The sequence below is a fragment of the Calidris pugnax genome, unplaced genomic scaffold (genome assembly GCF_001431845.1).
Source record: "Calidris pugnax isolate Ruff unplaced genomic scaffold, ASM143184v1 scaffold304, whole genome shotgun sequence".
Lineage (NCBI taxonomy): Eukaryota > Metazoa > Chordata > Aves > Charadriiformes > Scolopacidae > Calidris > Calidris pugnax.
The window spans coordinates 76,846-97,285 of NW_015091068.1; the positions used below are offsets into that span (position 1 = coordinate 76,846).

General features: G+C 40.2%; 1 protein-coding gene across 4 annotated transcripts in view; it reads left to right on the forward strand.

Moving 5' to 3' along the window:
* The first annotated feature begins 293 nt into the window (after positions 1 to 293).
* GLP2R (glucagon-like peptide 2 receptor) overlaps positions 294 to 20,440 on the forward strand; it is a 44,979-nt gene continuing 24,832 nt past the window's right edge. For 3 of the 4 annotated variants that reach the window (XM_014956986.1, XM_014956988.1, XM_014956990.1), the window contains exons 1-8: positions 294 to 305; positions 668 to 838; positions 9,616 to 9,724; positions 12,103 to 12,207; positions 14,324 to 14,445; positions 17,184 to 17,290; positions 17,535 to 17,691; positions 18,656 to 18,815. In XM_014956986.1, coding sequence (XP_014812472.1) covers positions 734 to 838; positions 9,616 to 9,724; positions 12,103 to 12,207; positions 14,324 to 14,445; positions 17,184 to 17,290; positions 17,535 to 17,691; positions 18,656 to 18,815 — 865 coding nt within the window. In that variant the 5' untranslated portion in view covers positions 294 to 305; positions 668 to 733. Of the gene's footprint in view, positions 306 to 593; positions 839 to 9,615; positions 9,725 to 12,102; positions 12,208 to 14,323; positions 14,446 to 17,183; positions 17,291 to 17,534; positions 17,692 to 18,655; positions 18,816 to 20,440 lie in introns of those variants that run through there. The other variant, XM_014956987.1, reaches the window with a different exon arrangement.

Below are 20,440 nucleotides of genomic sequence, written 5' to 3' on the forward strand. Positions count from 1 at the left end.
TCTCCACAATCCTGCACTGTCTGTGCATATTTAACAAACATGATCAGAAAGAATAAAATCAGCTGAACTGCTTCCTAACAGCCAGCTAGATTCAGCTAGCTTCCTACATAAAGTTTTTCTGTCTTCTAAGGCATTTTTTTAATGATTTCATGAGGTGTGTATAAATATACACATTTATTTATGGAGCTGGACTGCATTCTTGCAAAATCATGGGCAAAAGTCCCATGGAGTTTCAAGGGAATGGGATCGGCCTCTTAATGTTTTAATAGTTTTCTGACTTCTTATTGGCTAAAGGACAAGCTACAGTAAGCAGACTTTCTGTGAAGTTTAGAGTAAATTCTCTCTGCCTTTAATCAAAAAAACCTAAAATGTAGCTGGAGTCTAGCAAGCCTGGACACTTTAGTAGACTTTCCACTTATTTGTAAGAAGATTCATGAAACAGTTGCATTCATAAAAGAAGATATTTTTACTTTTTTTTTTTTTTTTTCACAGGAGTGTGAAGTTTAGAGTAAATTCTCTCTGCCTTTAATCAAAAAAACCTAAAATGTAGCTGGAGTCTAGCAAGCCTGGACACTTTAGTAGACTTTCCACTTATTTGTAAGAAGATTCATGAAACAGTTGCACTCATAAAAGAAGATATTTTTATTTTTTTTTTTTTTTTTCACAGGAGAGGGTGATATAATTGATCTATAGTAGAGTGAAATCGCAGCATACTGGGGACAAGTTTATTAGAATGAGCACAGTGACGCTTTTTGGTCTCTGTTCCAGCATGGGACTCTGGTCCAGAATATCTCCTGCACCTGCCAGCTCTGTCATGATACTGTTTCTAGTGAAACAGGTAAGCTAATTCAATAATTAATAATGGACAGTATAAAAGTGGATTCCTATCAAATAATATTTTAGTGTTCACAAACAACATGTTTGTTTCAAAAATAGTTGATATAATAATTTATGTTTATTAAAAACTAATAATGGAAAATGTTCACTAAGAAGCTGCAGAGTTTTGTATTAGAACTCACTCTGGCTATGTCACTTAATGTGAATAAATTGTCAGTGAATAAATTGTGCATACATCCATTTATACAGTGTCTTTTCATATCAATATTTTTCAGTATTGAATTATATTTATTTTTCAATTTTCCTACCAGATATCAATACCATTGTGAATCATGTTTATTTTCTACTGGTTTTCCCCTGTTATAAAATCAGCTTTGCTTTGTTTCCAGCACTCTTTTAGCCTTTGACTTGCATGAGGGGTGAGCATTGAATCTGATATTTGTGAAATCTGGTGTTTCATTATGCACCTCAGATTATTATCGAAGCCTAGTAAATCTGTATGTGATTTCTACTTTTATTTCTTGTGGAGATTTACAAAACTATTCACTTTGATTTTTCTAAATCTAGAAAGAAATCTGAAATCTTGCTTCTTAGTCTATATTTTTGTCTATCTTTGTCTATATTGTCTTATAATTTGGAAGAGGTTTAGGTATTCAATATCTAAATATCTTAGTATAATTCACTTCAAGGAAATTTTCACTTATGTTTCTATATCATCATTATTGTTTATTAATAACAAACTTGATTTTGATAAATTTAAAAAAATACTAAGATGTAGTAAAGCACTTAACCAAAGCACTGGTTCCATCAATGCTAACAGAAAATCTCCCATGAGATCAAAACTTTAGAAGACTAAATCACAGTGAATTACTTTGCCATAGTGATTACTCTAACTTGTTTAAAGAAATATGTGTTATATTTATTTAAGTTGTATTTAATGAGAAAAATATAAAGAGAAAACAATCATAAATCACTATATCCATGTATTATAGCAAACACCTATGCAAAAAATATCAATCAGAATAAACCAGGATTGTGACTGAAAGAATAAGCAAGTATTTAAGTTCCTATTTCTTGTTTATACCTAAATTGAATTTTTCTCCTGTCTGCAATAGCATAGTCTGAATAAAGAAAAAAAATTAATTTCACGATTAGCTTAGAATAAGAAATAAAAAGGGTGAAATCCTGATTATACTGTGGTCAGTTATGAAAAAAAAAATTTAAACCAGTCTGTTTGCAACCTTGGAGGTTTATTATTATTACAATCCACTTCCTAAGCAAGAGCCTCAGGCCATGTTTTCTGCTGCATCCAACATATTTTTAAACAGCGGTGTCATCCTGGTGCACTTTGGGGGGCTCTGAGCAAACAAAATGAATTGAGAAATCCTTCCAGGGAAGTTTAATTATGTTTCAGTATGGGTGAACTTTGGTGCAAATGGGGTGCCAGGCTTGCAGACTGAGGTCGTTCATTTGGTACCACTGAAACCTCATGTAGCCTGAAATGAAGAAATGTCCAGTGTAGGGCAAAAGGTGGTGGACTTTCTGAGCTTCTGTCTTGCACATTGGGGTTTAATTTCTTATGAGTCAGAAGTCTTGTTTAAATGCTACTGGCTGAATGTCAACTGGAACATGAAACTGAGATCAAATGCAATGCTGAGCTGCATGTTGCCACTGTTTGAAATCACTGTAAATTTACTTGCAAACTTGTACTTCCACTAGTAAGCATGCATTGTATCCAAATTTTGATAGCACTGAGTAGCTCAAAACTTAGATCATACTAAAACCTCACTGCAATTTGTAATCACAGACCCACAGATGCAAACAGCAAGTTGAAGGTCCTTTTCTGAACACACCCACAGGAGTGGGCCTTCTCCCACATGTGGCAAAAGGAGGAAAAGCCCCCGTGATCTCAGCAGTGACTGCTGTGTTCTTTACATTGATCCAGACTGCAGACCCTCCTCTTTCTGAGAGAACCTGCACCCCTCTCTGAAAAATAATAAGCGATATTGGTGTATGATACAGAGGAAACCTGTCTCAATGATTTTTTCCTCTAGTACTTTTCACTTAGTTAAACAGACATACAACATCAAGGTGTCCCACTTCCTTAATTTCCCCTTCCATCTTAAGGCTAGTGCCATACTCCCAGCCCACACAGTTTGCTTTCTTACTGGACAGTGAAAAGCTCTCTAGTGCACTTAATGCAGAAGAGCTGTAATAGGATGCCCACTGCAGAAAACACTGAAGTCCTTTGTGTGGGGCACCTGCATCAGTCCCTTTCAAGCCAAGAAGTGAAAGAAAGTTTATTTTCCTCATTGCAAGGCACTGCAAGCATTCTTCAGCCTTTTTCTACCCATATGTCCTTATAGATTTTCCCCAGAGAGAGTAGAGACCACTGCAGATGGAACAGTCATATGCGAACAGCAAGCTTGCTTTTTTAGCTTCTTTTCGTAGTCCCTGTGTAAATAGGCAATGATCAATTCACAAGTTGCTGCCATTCGAGTCATCATGGTTTGCTGTTGAAGATATATTTATCATTATTCAGTATTTATCATTATTTATCATTATTCAGTAAGTTCGCAGAGGACACCAAGCTGGGTGGCAGTGTCGACCTGCTGGAGGGTAGAGAGGCTTTGCAGAGGGATCTGGACAGGCTGGATCAATGGGCTGAGACCAACAGGATGAGGTTCAACAAGGCCAAGTGCCGGGTCATCCACTTGGGTCACAACAACCCCATGCAGCACTACAGGCTTGGGGAAGAATGGCTGGAGAGCTGCCTGGCAGAAAAGGACCTGGGGGTGTTGGTCGACTGTTGGCTGAACAGGAGCCAGCAGTGTGCCCAGGTGGCCAAGAAGGCCAATAGTATCCTGGCCTGTATTAGGAACAGTGTGGTGAGTAGGGCCCGAGAGGTGATTGTCCCCCTGTACTCGGCACTGGTGAGGCCCCACCTCGAGGGCTGTGTCCAGTTTTGGGCCCCCTACCATAAAAAAGATATAGAGGTGCTTAAGTGGGTCCAGAGAAGGGCAACAAAGATGGTGAGGGGTCTGGAGCACAAGTCTTATGAGAAGAGGCTGAGGGAGCTGGGGTTATTCAGCCTGGAGAAGAGGAGGTTGAGGGGAGACCTTATTGCTCTCTACAACTACCTGAAAGGAGGGTGTAGAGAGGTGGGGGTCGGTCTCTTCTCTCAAGTCACAGGTGACAGGAGGAGAGGAAATGGCCTCAAGTTACGCCAGGGGAGGTTCAGGCTGGATATTAGGAAAAATTTTTTCACTGAAAGGGTTATCAGACATTGGAATGGGCTGCCCAGGGAGGTGGTTGAGGCACCATCCCTGGAGGTGTTCAAAAGACAGGTTGATGTAGTGCTGGGAGGTATGGTTTAGTGATGGTGATGCTTCTTGTTTGTTGTGCGGGTGTCTGTTTTTGTCAGTCAGGTTGACGGTTGGACAAGATGATCTTTAAGGTCCCTTCCAACCTAGAAGATTCTGTGATTTCATTGATAAGACAAATCTATGGGGATTTCTTAGTCTTTTAGTTTAATGATTAAGGCCACTCCAACACTTTTCTTAAAGCTTGCAAATTAATCACTCTCTATCTTGAGGCATGACCGTCATAGTCAGTCATACTATAAAGGCAGAGTTGCACCAGGGACAAACACTACACATTAATATTACCTTTTACCCCTTTTCAACATGTACCCTTGTATGTACAACTCCAGAAATGCCAATAATCTCCTGTACTGCAACATTGTCTAGAGGTGGCTCACATCACTATATTTCTACAACTAAATATCGGTTCTCAGAAGGTCCTGACATAAAATGTTGCATTAGGTCTGTAATGGAGGGCAAGAGACCGGCATGGCTGAGTCAAGACCTGCTGGTTAAACAGAAATGTACAGGCAGTGGAAGCAGGGACAGGAATCCTGGGAAGAGTATAGTGACGCTGCCCAGTTGGGTGGGGATGGAGTCAGGAAAGCCAAGGTACAGCTGGAGCTGTACATGGCAAAGGATGCAAAGAGTAATAAGGACTTCTACAGGCATGTCAACCAGAAAAGGAAGGTCAAAGAAAGCGTACCTCCCAAAATTAACAAGACTGGTAAACTGTGGACAATGAAAATACTGAAGCACATAGTCTCCACTGGCAGCCTCTCTTCCCACGCCTCTCAAGTGGATGGACCACAGGGCAGAGACTCAGGGAGAAAAGTCCCTTCCACTGTAAGAGAAGATCAAGTTCGTGACCACCAGAGGAATTTGAATATATGGAAGCCTATGGGACCTGACAAGATGCATCCCAAACTCCTGAGGGAATTGGCTGCTGCAGTTCCCAAGACTTTCTCCATGATATTTGAAAGGTCATGGCAGCCAGGTGAAGTTCCTCATGACTGGAAAAGGGGAAACATTGCACCCATTTTTAAAAATGTAGAAAGGAGGACCCTGGGGACTACTGACCTGTCAGCATCACCTCATTGCCTGGGAATATCATGGAACAGATCCTACTAGGAGCTATGCTAAGGCACGTGATTCAAGACAGCCAGCATGGCTTCACCAAGGGCAAGTTCATCTGACTAACCTATTGCCCTTCTGTAATGGAGTGACTACATCAGTGGACAAGGGAAGAGCTACAGATGTCATCTGTCTAGAATTATGCAAGGCCTTTGACATGGTCCCTCACAACATGTTTCTCTCTGAATAGGAGAGACACGAATTTGAGTGGACTGTTTGGTGGATGAGGAATTGGTTGGATGGCCGCATCCAGAGGGTCAATGGCTCAATGTGCAGGTAGAGATTAATGACTAGTATTGTACCTCAGGGGTCTGTATTGGGACCAGTATTACTTAACATAGAATCATAGAATAGTTAGAGTTGGAAGGGACCTTAAAGATCACCTAGTTCCAGCACCCCTGTCGTGGGGATGGACGCCTCCCACTAGACCATGTCTCTCAAAGCCCTATCCAGCCTGGCCTTGAACACTTCCAGGAATGGGGCATCCACAACTTCTCTGGGCAGCCTGTTCCAGTGTCTCAGCACCCTACGACATCTACATGAATGACATAGACAGCAGGATCAAGGGTACCCTCAGCAAGTTTGCAGACAACACCAAGCTGAGTGGTGTGGTTGACATGCCTGAGGGACAGGATGCCATCCAGAGAGACCTGGACAAGCTTGAGAAGTGAGCCCATGTGAATCTCATGAGGTTCAACAAAGCCAGGTGCAGAGTCCTGTGCCTGGGTTGGGGAAGGCCTCCATACCAATACAGGCTGGGGGATGAAAGGATGGAGAGCAGCCCTGAGAAGAAGGACTTGGGTGTACTGGTGGATGAAAAGCTGGACATGAACAGGCAATGCTGTCGCAGCCAACCTGTAAGCTGCAACAAAAGAATCCTTGTCTGCATCAAAAGAAGCATGGCCCTCAGGTCAGGGGAGGTCATTCTCTCCCTCTACTCTCATGAGACGTCTCATGAAACATCCCTCTGCAGTGCTGCATCCAGCTCTGGGGTCCCCAACATCAGAAGAACATGGGCCTGTTGGAGTGGGACCAGAGGAGGCCACAGAAATGATGCAAGGGCTGGAGCCCCTCTGCTGCGAGGACAGGCTGAGAGAATTGGGGGTGTTCAGCCCAGAGAAGAGAAGGCTCCAGGAAGAGCTTAGAGCCCCTTCCAGTCCCTAAAGGGGCTCCAGGAAAGCTGGGACAGGGCTCTTTATGAGCGATTGTAGTGATAGGACAAGGGGTAACAGTTTAAAACTGAAAGAGGGGTGATTTAGATTAGATATTAGGGAAAAAATCTTTACTGTGGTGGTGGTGAGACACTCGGACAGGTTGCCCAAGGAGATTTTACATGCCTCATCCCGGGCTCTGAGCAATGTAATCCAGTTGAAGATGTCTCTGCTCATTGGAGGGAGGTTAAGCTAGATGAGCTTTACAGGTCTTTTCCAACCCAAACTGTTCTATGATTCTGTCTAAATGGCCCCTATTCACTGGGCGTTTTCTGCTTCCCTGTTAATTTCCAATCATTTCCATATTTTTTTGATTAATAATTTATTTTGTATGTTCTTTTAACTACAATTCAAGTTAATTTTTGAGGTCAGCTGACAGCTCAACTTCTTTTTCTGTCAGGTGTAGCTCTGGTTATATAAAGACTTGATTTGTTTTTTTTTTCATCAGAAAGTCTTATGACAGAAAATCAAGCATCACACAGATATTTACACCAACAGTGACCCAGTATTGGCTATCTGACTTTGCCTGCAACTTTGCAGAAACAGGCAATTACATAAGGAAATGATGTGAAACTGTCATTAATTTCTTAACTGCTCATCGCTCTTGTTGAGTGAGCTTCTTCATGACTGTGTATCAGCCTAGTCTCCAGGCATGGAACCAAACAAGCAGCCAGGTAGCCACTGTGAGGCATTACTTGTATTTCCTTGGATGTTTAATGCATTTGTTTATTAGAAACTGAAGTGTTATCATTTAAATTAAGCATTCTTTTCTACAAATGCGTCATCTCCATCTCTTTGCCTCTTCAAATGAGGTTCACTGACCCAGGAGTGTCTGAAGAATCTCCCCTGGCTCCCAGAATTTTGAGGCCTACATGAGGGAAATGTCAAGATGCTTTTTATTTTGGAAACATGCATTCCTTTCTCATGGCTGCTGTAAATATTCTCTCCTTATCTTCCAAGCCCATCAAAGGAAGAATAATTATAGTCTTTCTGTTCCCTGGAATTTAAAGTAGGGTGTTTGGAAATTAGCGGAGAGACTAAAAGCAGAGTGTTGGGCAGGCAACATTTTACACATCAAAAACATGCATGAAAGAATGGTCTCATGTAACAGTAGTCTTTACTGTTCTTGTTTTTAAAGTAAATAAATTTGATTTTCTATATTTTTCCAATAATGAGAAAGATACAGGTGAAGTTCACAGCCATACAATGTCCTGGTTATTTCTCTCTTGACACAACAAGCCCAGACAAGCTCAGGGCAACCACATATGTGTGAAAGGTGGTTTCCAAAAGGGTGTTGTCCAGACAAAAGGAACTTTATTTTCCCTGGAGATCTGAAAACCATTCTTTGACATAAGGATTGTTACGTCTTAGAAAATTTATATTTAGTCTGCTCTCCAAAATTTGGTCATTACAATTCATAATGTTTTCAACCAGTAGTGAATTTTTCATTTTTGGTGACTTAATAGTGACAATGTTTTTTGACTACTTGTCCATCTCTCAAAGCCCTGGTTTCAGGACACCAGCTGGCATATTACACAGAGACTGCTTAGGCTGATGTTGTTTTCCCTGGATAAATAATGATCAAGTCACCACACTGGTACTTAACTGCTTTGCTCCTGATTGGGCATTTCTTCAACAGCCCAAATCTAACATGTCACCAAGTAATTTTGCATTTAATTCTCTTATTTTTAGCCATTCCTTTCCTAAACAGTAATTATCAACTATGGCCATCTTAAAGGTCTCAGCAGTCAGAGTGTTGTGTGATAAAGATGTGTCAGAAAGATGGATATTTACAGAAAGCAAGTTAAAATATGAGAGTCCCCTCAGGACAATTGCAATCTTTACATGGATAAGGTGTAAGATTAGGGGATGAGGTATTAGAAAGCAGCCCTGACGAAAGGGACTTAAGGGTGCTGATGGTTGAGAAGCTGGACATGAGCAGGCAGTGTGCACTTGCAACCCAGAAGGCCAATTAAATCCTGGGATGCATCAAAAGAAGTGTTGCTAGCAGATCCAGAGAGGTGATTCTGCCACTTCGCTCTGGTGAGACCTCACCTGGAGTTCTGTGTGCAGGTCTGAAGCCCTCAATACAGAAAGGACATGGACTTGTTGGAACAGGTCCAGAAGAGGGCCACGAGGATGATCAGGGGGCTGGAGCACCTCTGCTATGAGGACAGGCTGAGGGAGTGGGGGTTGTTCAGCCTGGAGAAGAGGAGGCTCCTGGAAGACCTAATAGCAGCCTTTCAGAACCTGAGGGGGTCCTACAGGAAGGCTGGGGAGATTCTGTTTACAAAGGCCTGCAGTGACCGGACGAGGGGCAATGGCTTTAAGTTGGAGAAGAGCAGATTTAGATTGGATATTAGGAAAAAGTTCTTTACTATGAGGGTGGTGGAAAACTATAACAGGTTGCCCAGGGAGGTAGTTAAGGCCCCTTCCCTGGAGATATTCAAGGTGAGGCTCAACAAAGCCCTGGGCAATCTGGTCTAGAGGGGGGTATCCCTGCTGACTCTGGGGAGGTTGGACTAGATGACCTTTGGACGTCCCTTCTGGCCTGGACCATTCTATGATTCTATTATTCTAAAAATATCAATCAGTCATCAAAATTATCAATCAGATTCCTAAATCAATCTAGCAGAAACTTAAATACATGAGAGATATTAGCTAACCTTAGCAAAAATTGACTGTAAAGAGCCTGGAATGACTGTAAAATTTGTGAAGATAAGCATCCATTTTCTACAGAGGAGGAATGAAATGACAATGGTTTTGGTGCACCTTCACAGGTCCTAGCAATTAAATTTCTGTGTGGAATTTTTAAAAGGGACTTTACACAACTTGAATAGATTTCCGTGGTACTATAGCACCATGGCAATACGTTTCTTGCTCAGGCAAAGACAGCAACTGAAGAAATTTCACTAATAGTTTCCTGGAGAAGGAAGGGTTCTGTCTTTAATCTCCCTGCTTACCTACTATTCCTCCATTCTTTCCTCTCTTCTCCTATTAAATTTCTTATAATAGAAAGAAACCTGCCGCTAAAAGACCATGAAGTTCTAACTGATTTTCCTCGTGATCAGTATTTTCACTCACAGGCCAAAGGATCTCTGCTGAAAAAAACCACTACTGGATGGAACAAATATAAACAAGAATGCTTGAAAATGCTTCAGGAATCAACTGTTGATACCGGTAAGGAAACAAACAGTGCAATAAGTCAATGTGTTAAGTAACATTGATGAATATACAAATATTCTTTTACCTGCTTTGCAAAAGTGTTTGCCTGTTGATAAGTTCTAAATGTAGAACAATCATTTGTAACAAGATATGCAAACATGTAATCATGAAGTTAATGGCTCTTTTTGTCCTGAAACATGTTAGGTTCCTATATCTAAAACTAGATCATATACAGAAGAGAACCATTGAACAGCTGGTACTGAGCTATCACTATGGTGTGGCACTGAGTGCCTGGTCAAGAGGTAGCTGCTACCCATTATTGGTAAGAATCCCATCCTTTGTATGAAGGATACCAGATTTCACTTCCCTTTTCAGCCTGAACAAAGTCAAACACAAATTCCTAGAAATTATGCTAATCTCAGGAGAACGGACCATCCAGGGAAACGATGTTTCACATTTCTGTACTTTAGAAAATGAGCCATGGCAGAAAAGAACTCAAAACACGAGACAGGACAGAGTCTGGTTTCTGCTTAGTCAGGGCAGCTGGGGAGCTGCTCGCTTCCCACAGGACTGCTTATGCATTTTGTGATACAGTCATTAGGTTAATAAACTAAGACACAGGGACCAGTCGTTGTGTTCATCTGGCAATTATAACCATTAGCTTTAAGTACCTGATTTATTCTCCACAGCTGTTGGATTCTTTGCTGAAGAAAGCATAGCTTCAGAGGACACTGTCTTCTCCTGCTAAGTGGCAGAAGGAGGAACACCTCTTATCTCTCATTGAGTGCTCTAAATTTTATGCTGTTTGGCAAAAGGGGAGCTTATAATCTGTGATGATTGTTTCACTCTTAAAAGTATAATCTCTGCTCAGCTAGAGGTCTGTCTTCAGGAAAGGATGACACGGGCTTGGTTTGAGTAGCTGGGAAAGTTCAAGTAGCTAGGAGAGAGGTGACTGCGTCACCAAGGAAAGATTAAGATTTAAACTATGTTCTATATTTTGTACTCACTGGCTATGGATAGGTCTCTGCTCATACGTGCAAGTGACACACTCATGGGGAGAGCAGTGGATGCTGTTTTGCTGGACTTCAGCAAAGCATTTGACACTGCTTCCCATAGCTGCCCTTCTGGACAAGCTGGCAAGGTACAGACTGGATGGAGAGTTGCAACATGGGTAGCAAACTAACAGACAAGACTCAAACAGTGATGAAAAATGGTTTTTTCATCCTGTGGTTTTTTCAGCCTGTTTTTTTCAGCCTGTCACAAGTGGAGTCCCCCAGGGATCAGTACTGGGCCCCACGCTGTTCGACATCTTCATAAATGATCTGAGCACAATGGCATTGAAAGCACCCTCACAAAGTTTGCTGATGAGGCCGAACTGGGTGGTGAGGTGGACACATCAGAAGGCAGAACCATCTTACACAGACATCTGGACAGGCTAGAAGAGTGGGCTTAGTAAGAATTGTATGAAGTTTAACAAAGACATAAACGAAGAGCTCAGTACAGGCTGGAGTCTGTGTGGCTGGTGAGCAGCCTTGCTGAAAGTACCCGGGGGCCCTGGTGGACAACAATCTGAGTGTACATCATCATTGCATTGCAGCAAGAGTCAGTCAGATCCTGGGCTACATCCAGGGTATAGCTGAAGCATTCATTTTTCTAGTTTTTCATTCTCTGCTTCCCCTTCCCTCCCCTCCCCTCCCCTTCTCTCCCCTCCCCTTCTCTCCCTCTCCCCCTTTTGGATGAGCAAAAGCATTCAAGTTAAAAGAGAAGAACTCCAGCTTGTCCTAGAAGACACACAGAAACTAAACAAGAGACTAGTACAGCCATCAATGCATTTTATTTTATCCTACTTAACCTGATTGCACCATTTCAATTCTGCATTATCAAATATTAACCTTAAGTCCTGTGAGTGATGTGATACCTGTGAAACTTAGAACTGAATTAGTCTGAGATATTACCATGTCCCTAATCTCTATTGCCCAAAGACTAAGAGGAGTTATTCTCCCAGAAGCTGGCAGTGATCTGAGCTGAGAACCAGTGTCACAGGGGTCATGAAAGGTGGAACATCTTCCCTTTACCAGCAAAAAATCTGTGGCATGTACCAAAACCGGTGAGTGAGAGCACAGGTACAATCTGTCTGTTGTATTTGGACAACAGAGGCCTCAGGACAATTTTGAGTAATACGCTTATCGTAATAACGCATGTAAAACCTACTGCTATTGTATAGATCTAAGGAAGAAGGTTATCAGCCACAGTGAATGCACAAAGTTTATCTGCTATATCTTGTAAATATGCTGGAGTATCTTGCATGTTACCTGAACAGTATACAGTGACTTTCATGATTGTCCATTGTCTGAACAACTTTTGGTAAAACTTCTATTTGCTTCTCTCCCCAGGAATACATTGTAATGGGACATTTGATCAATTTGTTTGCTGGCCTCACTCACCCCCAGGAAATGTCTCTGTTCCTTGTCCTTCATATTTGCCATGGTTGGAAAATGGTAATGTGGAAGTGGTAACTTCTCTTCGAGTTTATGCTGCAAATCCAGCTAAAGGACAGATGGTGCTGGTCTCTCTTGTCCCAGTGTTCTTTGGAGTGTCTGAGGGCTCTCTTGTCTCACCTCTTTTCAGCTCTTTTCTGAATTGAGGAACAAAATTGTTGGTGTTTAATTATTTACTCTTTTACTCCATCTGTGCTTGTTACAGCTCCATATTATCTGCTATAAAGGAACATTTCCAAGATCACGTAACTGTACTGCCAGGCCTTTATTGGCAGTAACAGATTTGCTTTTCAGCTTCTGAAGTTCAACTTCTAGGTCCCCACTGACCCCAGATATGAAGCTCTGTCCTAGAAAACTGGAATAGCCAATCAAAACAGCAGCCCAAGCAGTCAGCCCTCCAGTAGGACATACTGCACCATGAGCAAAGTGGTGTGGTGAAAAAACAAGCTTTCCAAGAAGCCTTTTCCTGGAGGGATTAGAGCAGGAAGGCTCTCAGGAAGGAAAAAAGAATGATATCTGAAGGAGCAAAACTGTCTGAAAGCAAAAAACATTCCCTTTCTCCTAAAGAAATGAAAAGACTTTCTATCACTGCAGTCTGACATTTCTGAATCCTGCTACGCAACCTTTCTTAGCTACATGTGGCATTCTTAGCTGCATTTCTAATAGCACTTGGAAGGACCAATTGTGTACAAGTTCTTTAGTTTATGGGAGAATGCTATAGGTGGTTTATCCTAGCTTTCTCTAGGCCAGCTTACACATGGTTTGTTCTGTAGCATCATCATTTGTCCTTTTTTGTGCTGTTAAACATAAAGAGACCCAGCTGCTATCTAGTCTCACAAATAACTGCTTCTGCCAACCATCTAGAACAAATTGGGCTCTTTATCATAAACATAAAAGCATCTTCTTTCCCTCGGTTTAATGGAAACTACTTTTTCCTCTTTTTCTGTCTATCTTTCTACAGAAGCAAGATGTAAGACATTGCACCAGGTTATGAAACTTCAAATTAACAGTAGGGAACACAGTGGGGCTACTGTGTTTCAGCATTATCTGGCATTCTCATCCATGTCACATCACCTTAAGAGACGAGGCAGTAGAGACAGCACAGCCGTCTGTTTCTTCTAGACATTTTGTGGAATTGGGGTTAGGGTTCCTTGTGGTCCCCATTACCATGGCTGATCCCATTTCCAAGACATAACTGTCTCTGTTCTGGGACACTGATGGACTTGGACCAGAAAGTCTTGGAAGCTTGGATGAAATTTATTGTGGTTTGTCATCATTGACAAGCCTGAGCACTGAAAAGTTAGGGTAGTCTGTAAATTAGGTATCTGATCACATTTAACAGCGCTTTCAGATTTTTTCGGTGTCCAGTCTCCACACAGAGTTCTTGCTCTATCACAGCAAACTGTTCTCCCAAAGCAGTTGTTTCAGTTCCAGTTATCCTGAGCAAAATGAGATAACTCTGTTGCTGCAACCCTTAAACACTTTCTAATTCACATATGAATGAAAAAGCTCAGATCTGATTAGAAATAAATGAAAGGCAGCTGCTGAGGACAACATAAAACAAACATCAACCAGGGTCCCCATATCATTCTTCTGATGTTGTAAGCAAATTCTAGGACAATGCAGTAAAAGCCAAGAAAGTTTCACTGGTTCTCAGCACCTGCTGATCAGACCCCAAAGTGCATAAATAAAACACCAGAGTTTCAGAGAAAGATCATTCCCTAATCAAAATATAATCTTCCTCCTACAATCTACAATCCTCCTACAAGACCACACAGCCTGGGCAATGAGCTACCCATACGTGATGGAACTTAGGAGCTTAATGAGGAAAAAGCAATAAAGTGAGAGGTGGCTTTTCTTTTGAACGTAGTAACAATGTATTTTTTGTAAATAGCAGGTATATTCTGGAATTTTATTTCTGCTAGGTTGCATTCCTACTTTGTCCTATGTAAATATAAAAAATACATTGTCGAAAACAAAAGTGGGTTTTATTCCTTTTTTTGAGTCGGGGTGAGGTAGTGTCTATTGCTGTGGTATAAGAGGGAAATCTTTAAAACATGTATGAAACCCAAAAATCTTTATTTTGACCTTTCAAACTAAACCTGTTTACTTTCAGGAAGTGAAGGATATGTATACAGAGTCTGCTTGGATGAAGGGATTTGGCAAACAAAGGAAAACTCCACAGACATTTGGAGAGATAGTTCAGAATGTTCTGAGAAAAATCATTTCAAAAAAAATGTAAGCATGCTTTATATTGTGGTTTAATACTTTAATCTTCTTGATCCCTTCTTGAGTAACCGATAAAACATTTCCACTGAATACCTGCAAAAGATGTTCAGATTTCATTTAGATTACCAAATGGAAACAGAGGAAAGATTAAGGAGGGAGATTCCTGCTTTAGATGCCACAAATTATTTTCTGTTCAGAATACAGTGTTCATGAGTTGAATTTCTCCTAATAAAATTGAAAAAGACTGCAACTTGACAAGCAAATAACTTAAATTCAAAGCATTCTTGAGTACCGTGTTCAGTTTTGGGCCCCTCACTACAGGAAAGACATTGAGGTGCTGGAGCATGTCCAGGAAAGGGCAAAGAAGCTGGTGAGGAGCTTGTGGTGGAGCACAAGTCTTGTGAGGAGTGGCTGAGGGGAGTGTTCAGCCTGGAAAAGAGGCGGCTGAGGGGGAACAAAACCTTGGAACAGCTGCCCAGGTAAGGGGTTGAGTCACCATCACTGGCAGTATTTAAAAAACAGGTAGACATAGACCTTGGAGATACAGTTTAGTGATGGTCTTTGTCAGTGTTAGGTTGATGGTTGGACTAGATGATCTGAAAGGTCCCTCCCAGCCAAGACAATCCTATGATTCTATTAGTCTATGATCCCATCATCTGCCCCAAATTGCTGTAGTCTGCCAAGGCCAGATAATTTCATTCCCTGCTTCCAGAGTCTTTTACCTTTTAATGAACCATTAACTGGTGCTTTCAAATTTAGCTAGTTACAGGCTGAGGAAATCATCACAATGCAAATGTCATCCTTCCCAGTCTGATACAGCAGCCTGAGCACTGGACTTTGTCAGCAGGGGCAAATGGCTTCCCTGAGCTGAGCGAAGAGTAAACCAGATGCTCTCACCTCGACAGCACTCAGCTCTTCCTACTGAGGGTAAAATGAAAACAATTGCTGATCAACTCCGGTTTGTGAAGCTGGGAATCGCACTCTTGCTCTGCAGCTGCAGAGAAGCCTGGCTCCTGTTCTCTGCCCAATGGCCACCCACTCCCACCCTGGGCATGGTGAAGGGCAGGGAAAGAATGGTCTAAGCAGTAACAGGGACCTGATCCTTCCGCACCACTGAGCAAGGACTTGCAACAAATGCAGCAGAGTTTCAGATAATAGTAAAGTATGCAGCTAACTTGGTTTCAGCTAAGAAGTAACTTGCCATAGAGTTCAATTTATCTGATATCAAAATTAAGTCTCTTAGGTAAGCACTACTTACTCTTGATTATTTTTTCCTTTTTATTACTTTACTGGGTGAGCACAGTTACTGTTTATTACTTTCTTGAGTAACATTACTTTATTGATTACTTTATTCAACACTATTAATTCAGGATCCCCATGTACTACTAAGTTTTTACAGAACTCTTTATATAGTAAGTGCATGAACTTCCAAACTTACAGTTTATTTATACAAGTGTGATAAATATTCGTAAGTACTGAGAGTTTTCCATGGTTTGTAGACCATTCTGGATTGCAAAGTGGTGGGTGGGAGACACATAAATTCATCTTGTGCAGTAGCAGAAAATTTCTCTGAAAGCTTTAGCAACTTTCTTATCACCACTAAATGTGATTTTGTACCTGTTTGTTGTATTTAGTGAAAACCCCAAGATGCTAGAAATAACCCAGAGCTAGTATCTCCACAGACCGGATAAATCAGCTTGATTTCATTTGCTTTGGGGTTGCAAAATTGTCACAGCTGGGGTGATAACTCATGCATTTTATTAGGTTCATGCCTGTTTGAAAGTTTTCATGGAGCAGAGTGACTAATGGCTGTGCTATGGGAATCTCCTGCACACACACTGTTCTCCCTAGGCAGTTTCACCCTCTCCAAGAGAGCTTCTACCAGCAGGCACAAGCTCATCTGTGCTATCCAGATAGTACTGATTAGTATTAATTGATTAGGGACAACTACTGTCACTGAGTAGTTAGAATTCACACAGAAAACAGTAAAATCACTGAGGAGAAGACACAGGTTCCAAGAAAATCTTTGCAGGCCAAATATAGATTATAAAAGTCAAATGTCCTGTGTCTCTATGTCCCCTCTGCAGAGAAGCTTTTCTTGAGCTAGAAAAGCATTATGAAGATATGAGAGGTATACATAAGCAGATAAATGGAACAACTTATCAAGAAGAAATGTTAAATGAAGCAAAGTGAAAAGAAAGTGTCTTTCTTCCTCCTCTGAGTTCTTAGTCATCAGTCAAGACATTCTAAGATAGCTCTAAAAATTTTTTTTTTTTTCCTTTGAACTCATGGCAGAAGTCAGTTGATTTCAATGACTAGACAAAGCTGACTCTCAAAATTGTACAGACACAACTGGTCTGTAACTGTGTCCCCAAGCCACACACAGAGTAATTACATTTGTGTTTACAGGTTGAGTGAGTTGATCTCTTCAGTTGTTAAACAACCAGGATCCATTTGATGCATGTAATCATGACAATTATTAGCTGTAAATGAGGCTATGAATGGTGTTTGTGTAGAAGCAATCTGGGATGAGACTGGGAGTGCCTTCAAATCTAAAAAGAAACTAAGGCTGTCTGCAAGTGTCTCTGTCATGCAGTGATTTAATGAGGCAGTATAGGGACCAGGCATCAGAAACCACTATTGGCTATCTTGGAAAGCAAAGAAGTTGGACTCAAAAGTTTCTGAGCTGTGTTCATGTTCTGCCTTCCTGCCTGCATGTATAACACATTTTTCTTCTTTGTTCCTAGGAAGAAGAACATAAATTACTTACCACATTACAGTTGTTGTACACTATAGGATATTATTTTTCTCTCATCTCACTTGTATTAGCTCTCCTTATACTTTCTTTCCTCAGGTTAGTACAAATTTACATGTGTTTTAAAAGTACAGACCCGAGTATGCACACTCTTCTTTTCAGGTAACTTAATTTGCTGCTCAGCTTCTGATGTAAATAACTTGTATTTGCTTAATAAGCATTATACAAGCAATTCCTAAGCAAAATCAATGAATGGCAACAATTTGAATACAACAGTATTTTTTTTTATTTCTGAAAATTAAATATATTCCAGAGGATTCATACATTACTTTTTCTCCCACAGAAAACTTCACTGCACAAGAAACTACATCCATATGAATTTATTTGCATCTTTTATCCTGCGTGCCATGGCAGTTCTAATAAAAGACACCGTATACTACAACATTTACTCCAAAAGACCAAATGACGAAACTGGATGGATACTGTATCTCAGTCCTGAGGTAACTTGTTAGTTCATTGCTAACAGCAAATGTAAGCTGCTAGTGGCAGTAAGAGTGACCGTTTTGGAAGTTTGCCATATGACAAGAAGTTATGATGAGATTTTTTAGTTAAGCTTTGAATGCTGAAATTTTGCTGATAAAGCTTGGGGTAATCAAGAAAAAAAAATCTGATTTGATAAGTTGTAATAGATTGGTTATATATGAAGCCTTGTATTAAAAAGTTGAATTAATCAATAATTATATTTAGAAATATCCCATTAAGCAAAACAACATGGCCCTGTAGTTTTTAGGAAAAAATCTACACATTTATTTGGCATTTCTATAACACTATATTTATTCACTCTTGGTATGCATAGCACAATGCAATGCACACAAATCTTGCTATTGAGACAATATTATCAAACTGTATTTGCTGGGAAAAAACACTAAAAGAGAAAAAAAAATAGTTTAAAGGCTTTTCTGTGTTAAGAATATATGCTAATTTTTTTACACTTGTTGAGATAATAGAATGACAACATCTCTCATTTGCAACCACTGTGGATTTATTATACTTGAATGATGCTGTATGAATATAGTTTGCCCATATCAACAAGCAAAATTACCTGCAAGATGTTAATGGTAACTATTATATAAATAGCTCATCAGTAAAAATTCTCATATGCAGATCACAACAAAGAACTCTGTGTTCTGATATGCAGAACACAACAATATCCCAGACTACACTGTCATTGTCTTTTCCTACCTCCACTCAAACCCACTGACAATGTAGAAGCCTTTAAATTGTTTCACTCCGCTCTTGCCTCTCCTAAGCAGCAAGGAGAGTCTTGTGAGATATGCAACCAAACCACAGTTACATCGCAGTCATGTGCTAGTTTTAAAGCGGTTGCTAAAGACACAAGAGAAAAGCACGATTTTTCAGAGCTTTTATATATTAACAATGATTCCCGATCTCTCATTTCTACAGATTGTAACCATTTGCAGGACTGCCCAGTTTTTCATGCACTACTTTGTTGGGGCAAATTATTTTTGGCTGTTAGTAGAAGGAATTTATCTGCATACGTTATTGATAACTGTTGTACTCTCTGAAAGACGACTGCTACAGATGTATGTTGTGATAGGATGGGGTAAGTACGTAACAATTTCCAGGTTCTTGTTTCTGTGGTATTTTATTGAGTCAGCGGTGGATATTTTGTAGTTAAGAAAAAAAATCTGAACATTTTTGTTTGTTTGTTTGTTTTAAAGTCAACAGTTGTCAACAGTTTTCAGTAAGGTATGTCAGCAGTGATACCATTCAGTGCAGTTCAGGTTAATCTGCAGATACAGGAAATGGGTGGAATCAGGCTGGGTCGATGGGCTGAGACCAACGGGATGAGGATCCTGCACTAGGGTCATAACAATCTCATGCAGTGTTACAGGCTTGGGGCAGAGTGGCTGAAGAGCTGCCGGGCAGAAAAGGACCTGGGGGTGTTGGTTGTTTGTTGGCTGAACATGAGCCAGCAGTGTGATTAACAATTTTAACAATTGTTATTTAATTGTTGTTTAATTGTTATTGAACAATATTAACAATTTTCTTTTATATGTTCACCTCCCTAGCTCACCTTAAAGTTCTGAAGTGTACTTTAAGTTAGGGGACAATCTGAAACACTGCATGATTCAGGTTTTATTTCAGGCATTTTTCATGGAATAAAGACGATGTAAAGTTAGTTACAAGCATTTGGACAACTTTGTGTAAATTATGCTGTGTAATCTGACGATTACATTTGTTGCTTACTCAAGGGGCATAATTCTGTATCTTGCCTGTACAAAGGAGAAAATTAAGGTTTCTCAACTCCCAATGATAATTTAAAATCTACCTGTACAACTCTCAGGCATTTGAAGGTTTTAAATTAAGATTAAAAATGTACTCTTAGACAATATGCAGGTTTGTTGCAAGAGTTATTGATTCAAATCCAGTGGCCCGAGCTAAGGAGGAGGATAGGATGGATGGCCATAAGAATTTCTGACTGTAAAACATTTATCAATGTATGGTTTTCCAAGTTGGTTCACTATCACTATGTCTGTCTGTTGAACTATGTTGTCAAATGTAAAATTGTGTATCCAGGATTGTGGGACTGTAGTGTATAGCCCATAAAAAAAAAAAAAAGAAAAAAAAGAAAAAGTTATCTTTAGAAGGATTTTATTGTGGTAGACAATTATATAGTTGTGAATAAAGTATTCCATATTTACTGTACTGTACTGCTTGCTAATCTTATCTACCGAAGATAAACAAGCATGATTTTAAAGGGGAGTTTAAACTCAAACATAAATAGCATAACCAAATGGCAGCTAACATTGAATTATAATCATTACAGTTGGAATGCTACAATATTTACATGTTTAAATGAAATTTTGGTTATTGTTATTAAGTCTGGAATAAACAGTTTGACAGTAATTCATGTCATTCAGTTTTAGTTGTCTAAAGTTATACTATGCTTTCTCTGTAACAATTGCAGGGAATGAAGACAGTTCACTTTAATTCTCTTTGACATCTGTCTTACCTCTTGAATTTTGAAATGGGAATTGGATAGCATCTAAAAAAATAGCCTACGGGAGAAATTCCTAGAATTAACTGAATTTCAGACAAGGCCATTTTTCATGCTTTTCTAATATGACTGTATTAATTTATAAACAAAGGACCATTGCTGTAGAAAAATGCTAACCACAAAAGCAAGATCCAAACCAGGACTTCAGCATCTAAAATACCACACAG